We start from the raw sequence: 19268 nt of genomic DNA on the forward strand, positions 1-19268 counted from the left end.
GGGGGATTTTAACTGAGTTCTTTATCTTAATAGCCTCTCTAATCTTCCTGAGCATTTCACAGTCACTATCACCATCCTGGTCAGGTGGTCAGTAATATATCCCTACTGCTATATTCTTATTTTTAGAGCATGGAATTACCATACATAGAAATTCTATGGTACAATTTAAATACAAAAAATAACATGAAGCAGTACACACTTGCTACCAAAGTTTTAAAGAAAGTCAAACCACTGAACTGGTGGAAATCATCAGTTAAGAACCTGGAACCAGAGTTCGTTTAACTGCTAAATCAGCTTTTGACTGCAGCAGCCTCTTCTGCAGGAGCAAAGAGAATATTTTCTTCATTTCAGTTTATTCAGCTAGAACAAACTAGTAATTGATCTGAACTAAGTTAAGAAACCAATTGGCAGTTGAAAAAGCAGGAAAGCTTGTTTTCCTTTCCAGTCTATGAATAAAAATTAGATGTGAGAGGGTCAGATCTACTAGTTCTAACACCGTGAAGGGCATAGTGACCAGAAATAATCAGTTCAATTAATTAAATACAGATAATACTTCCTCTGTTTAATAGATCAGTTAATTATAAATACCAAAATATTTTAGATACATTTTGATAAGAAAAAAGTTTATAAATTTTAAGGAACTATTATTTAATTAAAAAATGCTGGTTTTGTGCATTTTTAAATTAATTTGAATTTCCATCCAAATAGAGCTTGACACAAATCACAAGTAAAAAAATTAATCAACATCTAGCAAATAAAAAATGCATCATTCACCTTTTCCTAACATAATAAAAACTTAAAAATTAAGAATGAATAAATGTAAGTTAAGCTATATAACTGTTCAAATAAATGTGTGTATAGTTTATTCTACTGACTAGCAAAAAGAAGTACCATATTTAGTGTAAAGGCTACATTTAATTGCAAATCAACATAGTTTAATGGTTACCAACTAATGAAAATCAACTTTTGTCTATGAAAATAACTAAAAAGTACAAATGCAAAACATGATTAAAATTTATTATTTAAATCAAGGTTTCATGGTTGCTGGTTTAAATCATGGTTAAAACTGGTGATTTAAACTGCTTTGATTTAAATCAATCCATCCTGTCGAAATTCAGACTGTGCAAAGTTTCTAAAGCTGGTCACAATACTAATCAAAGGCTTTTATGTTAGATCATTGTCTCAGAGAACCAGATCTTTTGTGATATGTAATTTTAAAGGTACACCCAGAAATACACTAGAAACACCTTACAATGAAATACAATCATTCTTAAGAACTAATTTTCTATTCAGTTCAGTGTTAGCCTCAGAAAAAACTATATGGTGTTGCTTTATGACCATGGATTCACAGCAGAACATCATCTGGATTTTTCATCAGGTCCATCACTGGCTGCTGAACTTCTTCATACATATCAGGGTTAACATGGTCAGTTTTAAAAGTTTTGTTAAAATGAGCAAAATTCCAGTATTGCATTAGCTGCCAAAATCACAAATCCTCCACAAATGAAATGGCCTGGGACTCCACTGCGGTAGCGGCAGCTGGGAGCCCCAGCCCTTTAAATCACCGCCAGAGCTGCGCCGCCGCTACCCCAGGGCTCCGGCAGCAGGGCTCAGGCAGCGATTTAAAGGGCCTGGGGCGGTAGCAGTGGCTGGAGCCCTGGGCCCTTTAAATTGCCACTTCAGCCCCACTGCCGGAGCCCCCTGGGTAGCGGCAGGGACCGGGGTCTCTGGTGGAGATTTAAAGGGCCTGGGGCTCCTGGCTGCCACTACTGCAGCGGAGCCCCGGGCCCTTTAAGTTGCCGATGGAGCCCTGGGAGCTCCTGGCTGCTGCCACTACCCCAGGGATTGGGGCGCTGGCAGAGATTTAAAGGGCCCGGTAGCCCTGGGGTAACAGTCGGGCCCTTTAAATTGCCGTCAGAGCCCCACCTTTACCCCAGGGCTACCGGGCCCTTTAAATCTCTGCCAGCGCCCCAAGACCTGGGGTAGTGGCAGCAGCCAGGAGCCCCCAGGGTTCCATCGGCAACTTAAAGGGCCCAGGGCTCCAGCCACTGCCAGGAGCCCCAGGCCCTTTAAATTGCCATTGGGGTTAGCTGGTCTGGTATGGCACGGTGCACCGGCTCTTGCCGGTTTGCGTACCAGCCAGTACCGGCTTACTTTCACCTCTGCCTAGATCTATACATGGAGCGGAGCTCAGGGTGCAAATCTGCCCGCTTCCACAGGAAAGGAGGACTTCAGTTTCCCTTTGGCATATTCCTTTCCAAACTTGCAGAGCCCTTTTTGTGCAGCCTAGGGTCTGGCTGAGCTGGGAGAAGGAGTGAATGAGACAGGAAGCTGGTGCCAGAACAGATGCAGAGATGTGGGGAGGATCCTTGCAGAGATTTCTTCCCCTGAGCTACCTCCTGATGCTTTTTCATTGGAGGAGAGAACATGGATAATGGTGTGCCCTGCTCCACTGCAGAGTATGCTACTGAGGCTATGGCTACACTAGACAGTTTACAGCAGTGCAGCTGCACCATTGCAGCTACACCACTGTAAGCTCTCTGGGTAGCTGCTCTAAGCCGACCGGAGAGAGCTCTCTCATCAGCTTAATTACGCCAGGCCCCGCGAGCAGCGGAGCTATGTCAGTGGGAGAAGCTCTCCCGCCTACATAACACGGTCTACACTGGCACTTAAATCATCAGCATAAGTTATGTCACTCAGGGGGTTGGCTAATTCATACCCCTGAGCAACATAACTTACGTCAACTTAAGTTGTGCAGCCTAACTTTTGTATTACTTTAAAAAAAACCAAAAAAACATACCACAATAAACCACTACAGTGCACACACAATTCTCCCACAAGGGAAAAGATGAGAGAGAGAGAGTGTGAACCACACATGACAGCTGTTAGTCACATCGTTTAAGGCACTACTGGAAGGCATTCAGATACTACAGTGATGAGGGAGATATCAGAACCTGAATTGCAAAGAAGAGAATATGCACAATTTCCACATGCACCTAGATGATGTGGAGTTGCCAGACACTTTACTGCCCAAGAGACTGGGGCAGCGGGGGGTGTTTTGTTTTTTCTTTACATATTCTGCAGTGAGCTTTAACTGGATTTGAGTCACAAAGAATAATTCCCAGATACTTGTGTTGTTTTTGCTCGTTCTGTCCCAACCAAACCAAAATATGGATCTTTGAACCACAACTGGCTGTTTTTGAATTCAGAGATGCCAGCCACAGGACAACTTGGCAAATGGGACCTCAGTCTCAGTTTGGAATCCCTGGGCATGACTGAAATACAAATAATGAATGATGATATAATTGTGTTACACTCTATTGTGTTAGGTGGCTGTACAAACACACACTAAGAGACAATCCAGAAAAGTGTACAATCTAAATAAACAAGACGGATGAATGGTAGGAAGGGAAACAGAAGTACCAAAACCAAAAGTGAAGCAACATCTTCAAAGTCACAAAGCAAGTTGGTGGTAGTGGTAGATCTAAAACTCAGGTCTTCTGAGTCCCAGTCCAGTGCCCTAATCACTAGACACCACTGCCTCTACATTTCATCAGGACCTCACCTGACAATCTGTTACCCATATAGTCTCAAAGTATTTCTGAGTGGATTCACTATCACTGGGTTCACATCAAAATAGGACAGGGTATTTAGCCAATGAATGTGACTGTAGGTATCTGAATATGTACGTGTTACTCTGCTGCTATATAGTTTTCCTTTTGAAAGCAAGGCAACCCCGAAATCCTATTGAGACTGCTAGCTTGTTTGATGCCATTCTGGTGTTCCCTGTGAGCTGAAAATACATTGAGGGTTACGCATTGTTTTCAAGTTTATGTTTTGTTCAACTAAAACAATCAATTACAAGCCTAACTGGGCTTGCAACAGGGCTGTAATATTTTCAACAGGTGGTGCTGATGAGCCAAGAAATTGCTTAGGCCCAGAAACACAAAGGTATTTAGGCACCTAAACCACAGATTTAGCACCTGAATCCCAGGTTTGGCTCCACTTCAATCCACAAAATTTTCACTGAACCCTGTAGATGCCTAAACTCACCCGGCACCTATATTTTCAGGGTAAAAATTCCCTCTGTGCCTGTTTTCTGCCTCTGGGCATGTGCACTGCTCCCTCCTTCAAGGCATCTGGAACCTATTCCCCACCTAAGCCCCCAAAATTTCCCAAACCAGGGGAAGATAGGCATTTAGCCACCTAATGCATGTGCATTGCTGTAGGCATGCTCAGAAGCACCTACTAGACCAGTAACTTTTAGCCCAATGGTTAGAGCACTTGCCTGGGATGTGAGAGATCCAGGTTCAACTCCCACCTCAACCTGAGAGGAAGAAAGGATTTGAACAAAGGTCTCACATCTCAAGAAAGCACTCTAAACACTGAGCTATGGGATATTCTGATGTGGGGCTCCATCAGTTTCTCCTATTGAAGTTGTTCTACTGTGGATGAATAATGAAAAAGCAACTGGAGCAGGAGGACAGGATGCTGGGTCTCCCACTGCCAGGTGGGGCCCTAACTACTGCACTACAGCGTGAATGTGTGCGTGTGTCTCTCTCTCCTCCCTGCCAGTGAACGTTATACTGTGGATAAATACCTAAACAGTCATTGGGCCAGAGAGAGAGAGAGAAGCAGAACTAGAAATCTACAATAGAGGGTGAAGGTAGGGATGAGTTGAGACCTTGTTTGCAAATTTTTGGAACTGCTTCAATCTTTTTTAATTCCCTTATAAAAATCTACTGTTGATATCTTAACTCAAAACACAAACCAAAGGTTTGCCTGCCATCCTTTTTACAGAGAATGTTTTAACCAGGGTTTGGGAGCGGAGCCCGGAGCTGGAGCACGGACCAGTAGGTTTTTGCCCGGAGCTGGAGCGGAGCAATTTGAAAATTTGATTGCTCCAAATCCCTGGTTTTAACAATTTATTTTAGATTTTTTTTTTACTTGAACCTTTTAAAAAAATCAATATTTGCTGAAAATATGCATGACCATCCATGTTACAAATGGAACATGTTTACATCTTGTTTTAATACTAGTTCAGTAATCATTAAGAAAAGTACTAGAGACAAGTTTCTGAAGTGCCTGCAATTTAGTATGCACATTTTCACACCTAAGTTTTTGCATAAGCAGAGTACACTTTCAGTTATGCAATTTGTTTTAGTGCACTTTCCCACACATGCCTCTGACGGAAAAGTACAGCTGTTGTCTTCAGATTTAATAAAATACGTCTCTATTTTGTAACATTATTAAACTTTTTATTTATGTATGCATCAATAAAAATGCTATTAAATCTTGCTGAATGTGGGTTTCTTTGAACCAAGATCCTACAAAAGGATCCACACATGGACCTTTATGCCTGCCTCAATTCACACTGAAATTAATAGATCTATGGGGAAGGTCCTCCTGTCTGGATCCCTTTGTATTACACAGGTCTTGATTTGATGCTTTGAGCCCAGATAGAGAGAGAGAATTTAACTTTTTTTCCCTCCAATAGCTCCTGCCTTGAAACAGAGAAGCTCCTTTATAATTTATTTTTATTTTAATTTGAGAATTTTGTACGTGGGATAAAACTTGGATTAAATTTGCTGTTAACTTAGTCTTTTGGGATTTTTCCCTTTGTTCCTAAAAACTGTAAAGTATTTCTCAATAGTAAATATGCTCCATTCTCTAATTACTCAATCACATTTGTATAGGTAAAATGCATAAATGCTTACAAACTTTTCAAGTATTTCTTTTTAAAATTAATTATTTTCATTTTACCTCTTAGATTTTTATTCCTTTGCGGACCCACAGATGATGAAGGGACTGGACTGTCAACAAGAACCGGTCTTAGAAGAGAAGCCCTCATCTGTACTCAGCAGTGCAGCAAGTAGGCAGCTGGCCACTAGGATCCCCATTTATCAAAGTCACACTGTGCTCAGATGATTTGGAGACTGCAAGTTGCTCTGAGCACCCCTGCTGTCCCTTAAAGTCCAGCCTGCTGTCAGCACATAAATCTTTCCTGGAAGGCTGCAAAGCTGAGTGAATGTATATTTATCTCCAGACTCACCCAATATTTCCCACATGCTGCTAATTATAATAGAAGTGCAAGGCAGAGCAAAGTGTTCCAGAAAAATCTCTCTCCGTTTGGAATTTCAATGTTTATTTATTAAGTTAAGATAGGAAGCTAGGGTGTCTTACCACATTTTACATATGCATACGCTCTTCTCGCAAATAGTGGTGTATGAAGGAAAGTTCTGGAAACACAGCCAACTTGACAGGCAATCTGGAGAGAAGATTGTAATATTACAGTTCATGTACTATCTAAAAAGCAGCTTTACAGTACATCCAGCATTGTTACACCAAACAAACCTGTCATTATGAACTTAATGATATTCTTGAGCCATCCACATTAGCACCATTGGTCTTTTATTTATTTCAAATTACTGTTCTTATTTACCTCAGCAGGGCTCTATAGACTGCTCAGACTCCTATGGGGATGATTTATGTCATCATTCCAGTGTAACGTTTCCCATAATTGTACTGAGTTTAAAAAACATTAGAACCCAAGGGGCTAGACAAGGAGCTATAACATTAGCAGCATGCTCATATAAATCAATTTACTCCCTTGGAGGGGAAAAAATGAAGGAATTTAATGAGATTGCACATGCACTGCAAAGCCAATGTGCAGTTACCATTAAGTGTGTTTAATCAAAAAGTACAGATGTATCACACAGATAAATTCAAAAACAAAAAAAATGCAGGCATCCATTTCTATACAATATTATCTGAACAAAGAGCAAGTGAACTTAGAGCCTACCGTGCCAGAGGATTTTAATGGTCTAATTTTCAGTTTGTTCATCAATTTTATGACTATTTTTACCGCTTGTTACTCACATTGTTTCCTATTTACAAAATCATTTATTATTATTCCTTAAAATATAATTCAATTGCTGTCAAAGCCAGTGGTAAAAAAAAATTATGACTAGCATGGCAAGATTGTTTCCAATTACCTTAGATATAATTTATCCTGCCAATCAAAAATTTCTAGATTGGAAAGACTTTAGGGTGTGCATGAAATCTCAGACATTAATCTAAACATTGTACTTTGACCCATATATTCACATGGAACAGAATTTAATCAACTATTTCACAGAAAAAGTTTCTGCTTTTTCCAAACTCAGTCTACTTTAAAAATATTATGAATTAATAAGCTTTGACAAATGGTGGATTCCTGTGCAATTATAACATGCCTTAGAGTATATAAAGCACGAGTTCAAAGACCGAGGGTCAGATCCCAATAAATTCTACGTGTCTCCTGCAAGGGACTGAGAGGCTGCAATTTCCATCAAAGTTATCAGGAGTTGAGGATTGAGCCCCCGATGACTAATTCTCCCAGAAGCACATTAGTCACCCTGTCCAGAATATCCTATTGCCTTTAGTAAATGGAATTCAGACATCAAAATTAGGAAAGCAGTTACTTGTCTTTATAGGGCTTAATCCTGTGAGGTGGTGACTGTCCTCAATGCCAGCATAACACCTCACAGAAGTGCTCAGGCCTCACAGGATCAAGCCCTTAACTTAAAGGGCATTAGATCAGGTGTGGGTAAACTACAGCCCACGGGCCACATCCGGCCCGCGGGACCATGCTGCCCAGCCCCTGAGCTCCTGGCCCAGGAGGCTCGCCCCCAGCCCCTCCCCTGCTGTCCCCCTTGCCCCACAGCCTCAGCTCACCCCGCCACCAGTGCAATGCTCGGTGCGGCGGGCCTGTGAGCTCCTGGGGCAGCACAGCTGCAGAGCCCAGCCTGACCCGGTTTCTGTGCTACATGGTGGCAGCGGTGGTACCAGTGCTCCAGGCAGCGCGTTAAGTGGGCACGGAGCAGGCGGGGTTGGATAGAGGGCAGGGGAGTTCAGGGTGGTAGTCGGGGGGCGTGTGTGGATAGGGGTCAGAGCGGTCGGGGGGGATAAGGGTTTGAATGGGGGCAGAGGTCCCAGGGGGGCAGTCAGGAAGGAGGGGGGGTGGATGGGGTGGCAGGGAGCAGTCAGGGGACAGGGAGAAGGGGTGGATGGGGCAGGAGTTCCAGGGGGGCCGTCATGAATGAGAGGAGGGGTTGGATGGGGCGGCAGGGATCTGGGGGCAGTTAGGGGACAGGGAGCAGGGGAGTGTGGATGGGGCAGGGGTTCCGGGGGGGGGGCCGTCAGGGAACAGGGGGGGTTGGATGGGGCAGGAGTCCTGGGACAGGGGGGCAGATAGGAGGTGGGGGCCGGGCCACGACCCCCTCCCCTAACTGGTCCTCCATACAATTTCCGAAACCCGATGAGGCTCTCAGGCCAAAAGATTTGCCCGCCCTTGCATTAGATGTAGGTATGACATCACTGATTCATAATTATAAAGGGTCCCAACACTTGCAGCAGTCAAGGTCCATCCCACATTTTCAAATATAGTGACCACTCAGAATTAAACTAATGAGTGAAGGTTGTGGGGGTAGGAAATGGGAAATTTCAGCTTCTTCCTCCTTCCCATTACCTAAAACACCCTCTAATTTTATTCAAAGATGTCTTACAGGTCAATTTCTAATATGCTTAATGCAATGTGTAAGCATAAGATAATCGAATATATTCAGAAAATGGATTATTTGTGGCTCTGTCTGATCTGAGTCTCCAAAGGCAGTGGTGTTTATTATACTGGATGATCTCATTTTGATGTACAGTAGCTGCAACTCTAAGATGCAGCTGTCATTCACTTTAGAATAAATGTAACATAATAAAACCACAACGTAGACACAGAACAGTATATCTTAAAGCACCCTCCTTTGATTTAATCATTGATTGAATTTTTACATAAAAAAGGTACTCATTATGCAATGTACATACTATAAATACTACTACAGTTTTACCTTAGGGATAGATGCAACGTCTATTGCTTTATTAAGCTCTTGCACTGCTTCCTTATGGTGATTCTGTCTTTGGAAAGCTACAGCTAAATGATAATAGGTTTCAAACAGCTGAAATACACAACCAGAATCTCAAATTATTATTGAAGTTTTAGTATTGCCTAGGTTCTGAATATGTTTAGGACCGGTTTTTAATTTGTTTCAAACCAATTAAACTGCCTTTTTACCATTTCTCTTGGGCAATCGTTGTTTCACACATTTGTATTCTAAAATATTTTTAAATTCATTCCTTCAGCTACTCCCTAGGGACTATTTATTTCAGGCTAGATTCTTAGCTTAACTCCATTGAAATAAATGGAGTTATGCCACTTTACGTCAGCTGAAGGTCTGGCCCTTCAATGATTATCTGGAACATTAAAATACATTGCCCAGAAAAGAACTATAATATCATTAATATTTCACATTACAAAATCAGTAGTCCCTCTAATAAGCTACAAGAGAGATATGTTGTATATCACCTAAATTAATTTAAAATACTGCAAACTGAACACAAAACTAAGCAGGCCCCATATTAATAAAATGGCACAGTTGTAAATCTGCAGAGGTAAGAACAGGTGCAAATTTCCTCTCTCCTAAAATTCTGAAAGATGCAGCTGTCTCTAAAGCCTGGCCGAGAAAATGATTTAATCCTCAACCAAACAGCATAACCAACCTGCATTAATTTATTTCAGGTTTCTAAAGACAGGTATTTGTAGTTGCAATGAATAAACATATGTCAGCACCACTGACCGGGCCGTTAAAAGTCTGGTCGGCAGTGCTGCAGGTCTAAGGCAGGCTAGTCCCTACCTGTCCTGGCACCACACTGTGCCCTGGAAGCAGCCAGCAGGTCCAGCTCCTAGGCAGGGGGCCACCAAGCTCCGTGCACTGCCCCTACCCCAAGCACCAGCTCCGCACTCCCACTGGCCCCTCCCACACTCTGAGTCCCTCATTTCTGGCCTTACCCTGGAGCCCACACCCCCCGTTAGAGTTCTCACCCCCTCCCTCCCGCACCCCAACGCCCTGCCCCTGCCCCGTGAAAGTGAGTGAGGGTAGGGGAGAGTGAGCCACAAGGGAGGGGGAATGTAGTGAGCAGGGGACGGGGCCTCGGAGAAAGGGTGGGACTAGGATGTTCGGTTTTGTGCAATTAGAAAGTTGGCAACCCTACAGTGGAGTCAGTAGGAGTTTTACCATTTATTTGAATGGGGTCAGAATTTAATCCTATGAGGGAATATATTACTGCACCTTTTGAAGGCTGTAACCAGCTCTCCCCCAAGTACTCTATCTGATGCACAAAGGGCCCATCCCATCAGATATGTCAACATGGCAGGGATGACATCACTGATAGTAGCACCACTACCTTGTGCTCTCCAGCACAACCATGCATCAATAAGCTAACAGTTCTGCCTCTCTCTTTCATCTGACCAGACAGTGTGCTCTTTCAGCTTCCCTGGCATCTAGTCAGATAAACGTGGGTCAAACATATAATTCAGTTATATGTTCTTAAAATATAATACATTCACATGTTGGTGTTATCCAAATGAAGGCTCCAGTCCTGCAACCAAATCCAGATGAGCTCTTGCACACATGTAGTGCCCTAGTGATATTGAGGGTCCATCCACAAAGATCTGATTGCCGAACTGGAGCCTGCCATTGTATCATTTTGTAAAACAACATTTGTCCAGTACTGTCAATCCTGAATGTTCAAAAGTCATGAGCAAAGTCTCCCAAAATCATGTGATTGAATTAAAAGTCATGAGACTTTTTTTAAATGATTCTTTTTATTTGCCTTCTGGTTATTGAGCTTTTCGGGTTCCCATTTTCTCTGCAAAGGTGACGGTTAGAAACTTTTTTTTTTAATGAAAGCTGATATTTTTACATAATCACATCACTTCAGAAGCTGGGATTTTAAGAAAGACCATCTATTAGAAGACTTGTAAGAAAATTGCAAGAGCTGACAATCCTGCTCGTCACTTGAGAAATATTTTTTAAATTACCAGTTGTGAATAGTAAGGACCAGGCTGAAAGTCTTTAGGAAGTTCCTCTTTGCTCAAAGTTTTCAAGAGTGCTGTATAATGTTCAACAACCTGAAAGCAAAAAACATACATGGCAAAATGACCTAAAGCCAGCATCAGACTCTGGGAGTTTTTGTGAGTCAGAAATGAGAAGCACTGCAGAGTGCAAACGCTGAACTCAGCTCCTCTGGACTCCAGGCTCAACCTCATCTGCCCATGAGAACACATGACAGAGCACAAACAGCCACAAATTAGGGCCACAGCAAAGTTATCATTGTCCTGGGTTACTTGCTGTGGCTGGGATGAAGAACACTTCTTGCTAGTATCAGAGGGGTAGCCGTGTTAGTCTGGATCTGTAAAAAGCAACAAAGAGTCCTGTGGCACCTTTAAGGCTAACAGATGTATTGGAGCATAAGCTGTCGTGGGTGAATGCCCACTTCATCAGCACTTAGTCTTAAAGGTGCCACAGGACTCTCTGTTACTTTTTGCTAGTTAACTGGGTCAGCATATCTAATGTGAATAAGACCCCCCCTTCCCAATGAGGGTCTCCCATCCCTGCCCCGACCCAGCCGGGGGCTGCTTAGCCTTGGGGGGGGAATCCCCATCCCGCCCGGCCCCTGCCCAGCGCCCCCTGGCGGAGTCACCTCGCTCCAGCGCATGGCGCGCTCGCAGGCTACCGCGGAGCGCAGTTGCGCCTCGGCCCGCGCCTGCGCCCGGGTTAGGACCGCCACCGCCGCCGAGGAAGAGGGGAAGGAAAGGGCGGGGCTCGAGGCGGGGACTTGCGGGAGGCAGTAGGGTCTGGCTGAGGCCATGGACAGCGGCCGGACATGGGCCACGCGGAGCTCCGAGGTGCGCCAGGCGGCCCGCTGCGCTGGGGACAATAGGCCGCGTTTCCATGGCACCGGGAGGGCGGGGCCCCGGGAGCGTTTCACCCCGAGTCTGCCCCGCAACCTGCCCCTCTGCCCGGGTCCCCGCTGCAAGGCGCTGGCCGGGGCAGCCTGTCCCGTACCCCTGCCGGACGGGTGGGTGGGTTTGTTGCTGACTGGAGGATGACGCTAGTTTCCGTCCTTCGGCTCGGGGTGGGAGGGGAGCCAGTCACATCCTGGAAAGGCCTTTTCCCCGCAGGACAGAGTCACTTTATCTCCTCGGGAAGGCAGCTGCACAGGCCGATCGTCTCAATGCTGGCTTGATCCCTGCGCCCCCGCTCACTTCCCGCTGAGCTTTGTGATCTGCCTTGTCCACAGCGGGGCGTAAATATCCAAATGTTGTAGTTAACCCCCTTCGTCTCTTCCTCCCCCCCTCCGGCCCCCAAATCACTGAAACCATCCTTCCCTGAAGGGCAGGGAGTATTGACTGAATAAGGAGTGCAGGACTGGGTCCCAGGTACTTATAAACCATAGTAAATAGGGTATATTGCTATGCAATAAGGAGTACCCCACATAATCCAAACTCATTCTTTCTAAATCTTTGCAAAAAAATTATTGGAATATATTTGATATTGACTGACTCTCCTTGCTGTTATTTATCAGCAGGCTTTGGCTGGCCATTTCCTAAATTTCCGTAACTGTCTCATCCCACAAACCCAAACATCCTTGCCCTGCCCCTTACGCCAAGGACCGCCCCTTCTCTGAGGCCACGCCCCTCACTCCATTTCCACCTTCCTTCCCCCACTCACTCTCACTTTCACCAGGCTGGGGCAAGAGTGCATGCTCTGGGAGGGAGTTTGGTTTGGGGTTGGGGGGGTTCAGGATATGTGCTCTGGGAGGGACTTTGGATGCAGGCTCTGGGCTGGGACAGGGGGTTGGAGTGCAGGAGGAGGTGAGGGGTGCAGGCTTCAGCCAGGCAGCACTTACCTCGGGCGGCTCCCGAAAGCAACCGACACATCCTTCTGGCAGTAGTTCCTAGGTGGGGAGCCATGGGATCTTCGCATGCTGCCCCTGTCCACGGGCGCTGCCCCCGCAGCTCCCATTGGCTGCAGTTCCAACGAAAGCTGCAGAGTCAGGCCTGCCCCCCAGGACGTGCAGGCCACTTCCGGGAGCGATGTGGGGCCACGGCAGGCAGAGAGCCTGCCTTAGCGCTGCTGCAATGCTGGAATTTTAACATTTTGAAATCTCCTGGATTGGCTGCAGCAGGAGATAGAGTCCGATTCCGGGAGACTCCTGGCAAAACCGGGAAGGTTGGCAACCCTTTTACTACCACATTCCAGTGAAGAAATGGAGAATTAAGCTGTTATTCTGAAGGTTTATCTATGTTCCATCATTACTTCTCAGCCTAATAAATAACCAGCATGAAGAAAATGAGTTGGTATGCACAGTTCCCTTAGAAGAATTTCATCTATCATTGTGCATTATTACATTAAAAATGTTTTTAATTTGTTCAGTTGAACTATTACATGGATATTCTACTTTATTTTGTTATACGAGCAATAACAGGCTGTGGGTGTGGTCTGAGCTAGTGGTGAGAGTCAGAGCCAAGAGTTGGAGTCTGAAGTCAACAACCAGAAGCCAGTAACAACAGCCAAGGGTCAGAGGTGGAATCAGGAGCAGAATAGGAATGAAGTAGAAATAAGGCTGGAGTAAGGCAGGCATAGGAGTAATCACAGCTGCAGGCATAAGCATTGAGCAGCAGCCAGTAACTTGTTGCTGCTGGGCTTAAGAGAACACCTGCTGGTTCCTTCAGCCAATCAGGCAGTTCTGCTGTAACTTGTCTGTGTTCATTAGTCTGCTGGAGACAGAGCTAGCTGTAGGACTTCATTTAACAATAGGTGTGTAGTACCTTTGAAAATCCCTCTAGGTGTCTGTCTACATCTTTAGGTGCCTAAATACCTTTACAAATTTGGCCTTAGGTGTGCAGGGTGCTTGAGAATTATCAGTGCTTAGAGCGGAGGATCACACTTCATCTTACTTGTATATGCACATGTCAGAATTGGTCCTTGTGGACCTGACAATGAGCATGGTGATGGGTTGGAAAAGATTCTCATCTGATCTGCTTCAGGAAGGTTTTTTCTAAAAACTACAAGTCAGCTGCCAGTGTGTCGTGGGATAGTGTTTCTCCACATGTTTCAATCTCTTTTCAGTGGCTTCAATTTTCCATCAAATTCATTCACTTCATAAGAATGTGATCCAACTCTGATGTCTGGACCACCAACATTTCTCTTCTAGAATGTTTTGCATCTTCTCTCATTTGGCCTTTAACTCCTGCAATAAGTTTATCGCTTGGTCTTATTGAGAAGTGGCAGGCTGACTCCGCTCAGTCACCTTGCTGCTTAGCTATTGGGGTGTTCCTTAGAAAGAAACCTGAAAAACACGATTTCTTCAATCACTTCTCTGCATGATTAAGTTGTTCATAGTTTTATATGCCATGAATGTTACAAATGAGTTTAAAAATGTGGCCGAATAAGATTGTCTTTTAAATTGTTTGTAGGCATTTCCTTAAACTGTGACTGTCTCAGCTGATTTTGTAGCTACCTCTTTTCTCCTTATATCCCATCATGCTTTCTAAAGAACTGGTACAATATTAATAATCCTTATGAAAAAAGGTAATGTACATGTGTATTGGCTGCTTTTCAAGTGTAGGTATCTTGGCCATTTTCATTTTTCAAAATATCAAAGTTCACATGTGGCATTCCTCACAGCAGGATCTGAGCTCCTTCCCAAACATTTTAAAATTAAATCCATTTATAAGTTACATAAACATGGGTGCAGCATTTGAGAATGTGCCCTTGTGCTTATTGAGTTTTAGGCATACAGTTCTGGGATGTCTTAGCCTTTTTATGTTTTTATTTTTATACATATGTATTTGAATTTGTGCCTCAGTATTATACACATACCATTAGTTGGTCTGGATAATTTAGATCTTAAATGTCACAAAATTAATGGAAATGAGCAGAACTATCCATTAGCTGATTTGTTTTACATTTCCACATTAGCTATTGACACATTAGCTATTGACACTTGCGCCCAAAATCACAAAGGGACTTAGGAATTGCAGTGCATAACTTTTTGGCACCTAGCCACCCAGTGGAATCCACAAACCCTGATTTAGGTGACTAGGCTCTCTGTGTAATGAATCATAGAATATCAGGGTTGGAAGGGACCTCAGGAGGTCATCTAGTCCAACCCTCTGCTCAAAGCAGGACCAATCCCCAGAAAGATTTTTACCCCAGATCCCTAAATGGCCCCCTCAAGGATTGAACTCACAACCCTGGGTTTAGCAGGCCAATGCTCAAACCACTAATGCCTGGGAAAAGATAGACAACTAATAACACTGCTCTACAGCCAAAATGCTTCTGAAATAAATGTAGTCAAACTTTACTAATTCTGGGTCGTTGAGAACGAAAATGATGCTTAAAATTGTTGATTGGCTCTAGTTTTCAAGATATGCTATTGGGTCAGTATATACAACCCTTGACTTGGGAATGGCGGAGGATAAGTGAGTTATAAAGGGAAGGGATCTCAATTTAAACCAGAAATGACTAAAATGCATCTTTGACTGGATCTATGAATAAATCTATGATTGGGTTTGGACAGTACTTGCTTTTTAGGCAAAACAATGAATGATGCAATCTGAAGCTGGTATTGCGTCATACATGATATGAATTGCATCATGTTATTCCTAGAAGTCATGGATGATGCAATCATAACGAAGCTTATATCACTCTGCTGAACAAATTGCCCTATATCAGCTCTAGAAATCATACAGTGTCGTGCTCTCTTATTTGTCAGTGTTTGATTTTGCAAAGGGACACATTTCTGCTTAGCCAAAGTGAGCAGAGATGCCTCGTACTTGTGTGAACAGTGCAGATAACTTCTGCTATGTTTGTGGTGAAATGACTTTTGCATCACAAAAGCGCAGTATAACCACTATGGTTAAGAAAGCCTATCACCTTTATTTTGGCTGCAAAATTGGAGATCAGGACAAGAGGTGGGCCCCACACATATGCTGCAACACTTGTGCAACAAATCTTCTCCAGTGGTTGAACAGGAAAAGGAAATCTATGCCTTTTGCAATGCCAATGATTTGAGAGAGCCAACAGATCATACCAGCAATTGTTACTTTTGCATGGTGCCTCCAGCTGGGAAAGGTGTGTCAAAGAAGAAAAAGTGGACTGAGCGTTATCCAAACATTCCATCAGCTATACACCCAGTACCCCACGGAGAAGGACTGCTGGTTCCTGATGCACCAGAATCATTCTCACTTGAGTCAGACGAGGAAGAGGAAGAGGATGAAACTTCTGGTCCTGAACCATCAATGTCACAGGACCCACATTTTCTCCCATCCTCCTCCTCTGAAACACACCTCATAACACAAGGTGAACTGAATGACCTTGTCAGGAATTTGGAACTACCCAAGAGTAAGGCAGAGCTGTTGGGCTCCAGACTATAGCAGTGGAATCTCCTGGCAGGTGATGTTAGGATTTCCATGTTCCGTGACCATCAAAAGGATCTTGTCCCATTCTTCTTCATGGAAGGTGATCTTGTAGCCTGCAACAACATGGATGGTGTGATGGCAGCCCTCAACATCGTTCACAATCCAGATGAGTGGAGACTGTTCATTGATTCATCGAAGATGAGTCTTAAAGCTGTTTTACTGCATAATGGCAATGTTTTGCCATCAATTCCAGTTGGTCATGCAGTCCATATGAAGGAAACCTATGACAACATGAAACAACTTTTAAGGTGCATAAACTATGACCAACATCAGTGGCAGCTTTGTGGCGATTTGCAGGTTGTTGCTCTCTTGCTTGGTCTGCAGACTGGATACACAAAGTACTGCTGTTTTCTCTGCGAATGGGATAGTCGTGCAAGAGATTCCCACTACATCAAGAAAGATTGGCCACTCCAACAGTCATTGGAGCCTGGGAGGAAAAGTGTTCAGCATCCACCACTTGTTGAATCAAGGAAGATTTTGTTACCACCCTTACACATCAAGCTGGGTCTGATGAAGAACTTTGTCAAGGCCATTGACAAAACACAAGCAGCTTTCAAGTACCTCCGTGGAAAATTTCCAAGGTTAAGTGAAGCTAAGATAAAGGAAGGTGTCTTTGTTGGTCCTCAGATTCGTGAACTTCTTCGACATGATGCATTTAACCATGCACTGCGTGGCAAGGAAAAGACGGCATGGAAAGCCTTCCAGTTAGTGGCAATAAATTTTCTTGGAAACAACAAGGCAGACAACTACAGGTTGTTGGTGGAAAACCTCCTCAAGGTATACAAAAGCCTTGGTTGCAACATGTCACTAAAGATACATTTTTTGCACTCTCATCTAGATTTTTTTCCACCGAACTGCGGAGCAGTGAGCGACGAGCACGGTGAGGGATTTCACCAGGACATTGCAACAATGGAGAAACACTATCAGGGCAAATGGAGTCCATCAGCGCTTGCAGACTATTGCTGGACAGTGACAAGAGATGCTCCATTTAATGAATACAAGAGACAAGCCAAGAAGCGCCGAGTAGACACTAAATAGGAATAAACTATGTACATAATAGTTTTTTGCCTTTTGTTTCATTGTATGTGTGTATATATATCTCCTCAATATATGTTCCATTCTATATGCATCCGAAGAAGTGGGCTGTAGTCCACGAAAGCTTATGCTCTAATAAATTTGTTAGTCTCTAAGGTGCCACAAGTACTCCTGTTCTTTTTATTTATATAACCCTTTTGCTGATTTTTAAAGTGTTACATAAACAGGACAGGTGAAATAGTATCATGTAAAGCAACCATAAACAAACGAAAAGACCTAGGTTTACAATTTATGATTAAAACTCTATCTACACAATATACATAGACATAAAATGTAAAAACTTAAATATCTCAGAAACAGTAGCCAGTTGTTTTAATTGTCATATTTGAATTCAGCACATCAAAATACATAATAAATAACACATTTTATCTCTGAAGCAGACGACGTCTCAAAAATTGTAGACCAGTGTAATGGGATCCATAAAAGCCAACACATTAGGTAGGAACTGCCTAAGATAGCCAATAGCAGATGCCAAGGAGAGGGGTGGTGTTTCCTCAGCCCTGCCTTTCCCAGGGAGGTAGGAACTTAAATCTGGGTGAGAGGGAGGCACATATCTTTGCTTGAAATCCACAGCCAAGAACCCTCCCCTGGAATCAGTCCCCTAAGCTGTTTCTTGTAAGAATGGTGGTGGTGCATGCAAAGCCCTGCACAAAGTGGCCAGGAATTGGCAGCTTCCCTTATAACTTTTACCCCAGTAGTTAGGGCACTAATGTGGGATGTTGGGAGACCCTGGTTACCCTTCCCCCGCAACCAGAAGGGATTTGAACGTGGGTTTCCTCCTCATGAGAGTGCCCTGACTACAGGGAGATGGGATCTTCTGATATGGGTGCCTCTCAACTTTTCCTCTTTAAGTTATTGCACTTTGTATAAATAATTAAATATGCATTTGGCCAAAGAGGATGATTCTATAGTCCAGTGGTAAAGGCATTCAGCTGAGAGATGGGAAAGTGATGTTCAATTCCCTTCTCATCAGGCAGCAAGGGAATTTGAACTTGGGTCTCCCACCTCCGAGGTGAATGCCCTAACTATTGAGCTAGAGATTATAAAGAAGGCAGCTGCTGCTGCCTCCTCCCCCCACCAGCTGTTTTGTATGGAGTTAGGCAGGTGTGCTTTTAAAATGTCTACCAGATCAGGAACACCTTGGTTTAAGCATCCCACTGGGGCTTAGGTGTGAGACAGGCACCCAGGCCTCTATACCAAGTCATTGTGTGCATGCCCAGTGGCAGAAATTTAGCAGCTAGGGGAATTTTACAGCAAAAATTAAGGCACTAAGAGATTTTGGGCACCTCTAGAGTTAGACAGCAGGAGTTTTGAGGTGCTCGGTGGTACCTAAATTTGGGGGATTTCAGTGCCTAAAGTGTGAGGAACGCACCTAAGACCTTGTGTGGATCTGGGTCTTAGTCACAAACATCTCAAAATTACTTTATTTACATGGTTCTGTCTCCAGCATGAACACACACATAGATCAATATCTCTTTAAAATCAGGGAACCAAGATGTTAGAATATGTGGAGATATTGCTTCTCCAGTGTTTTCTAGCATCTCTCCTCTCCTTCCTGGCAGCATAGTGTAATTATGTGTGGTACTGCCATTGGTTCCCCCAAAAGCAGCTACATACTTTTATCTACTTTGTAGGGGATAATTTCTCAGGCAAGTAAGTTTCATTTTCCTGTTTCGGATGGTTAATTGTATATCTTGGTGCAGAGTTGACCGGTTCAGCCCTGTCTTGGCTGAAAGTATAATCCTGTTTTTGTTATTAGTTTGTGATGCTCTCACATGACCTGGTTACAAAAATCATGTGTCAAGCATGCTTGTGC

The 19268-nt window shown here is 43.7% G+C and overlaps 1 protein-coding gene across 1 annotated transcript in view; it reads right to left on the reverse strand.

Moving 5' to 3' along the window:
* Positions 1–11838, reverse strand: part of LOC117876781 — an 86225-nt gene extending 74387 nt beyond the window's left edge. Inside the window, exons 1-4 of the mRNA XM_034769165.1 lie at positions 11572–11838; positions 10910–10999; positions 8880–8987; positions 6184–6268 (exon numbers count right to left, since the gene is read on the reverse strand). Coding sequence (XP_034625056.1) covers positions 6184–6268; positions 8880–8987; positions 10910–10999; positions 11572–11739 — 451 coding nt within the window. The 5' untranslated portion in view covers positions 11740–11838. The remainder of the gene's footprint in view (positions 1–6183; positions 6269–8879; positions 8988–10909; positions 11000–11571) is intronic.
* Between the last annotated feature and the right edge of the window lie 7430 nt (positions 11839–19268).

The sequence above is a fragment of the Trachemys scripta genome, chromosome 1, assembly GCF_013100865.1.
Source record: "Trachemys scripta elegans isolate TJP31775 chromosome 1, CAS_Tse_1.0, whole genome shotgun sequence".
NCBI lineage: Eukaryota > Metazoa > Chordata > Testudines > Emydidae > Trachemys > Trachemys scripta.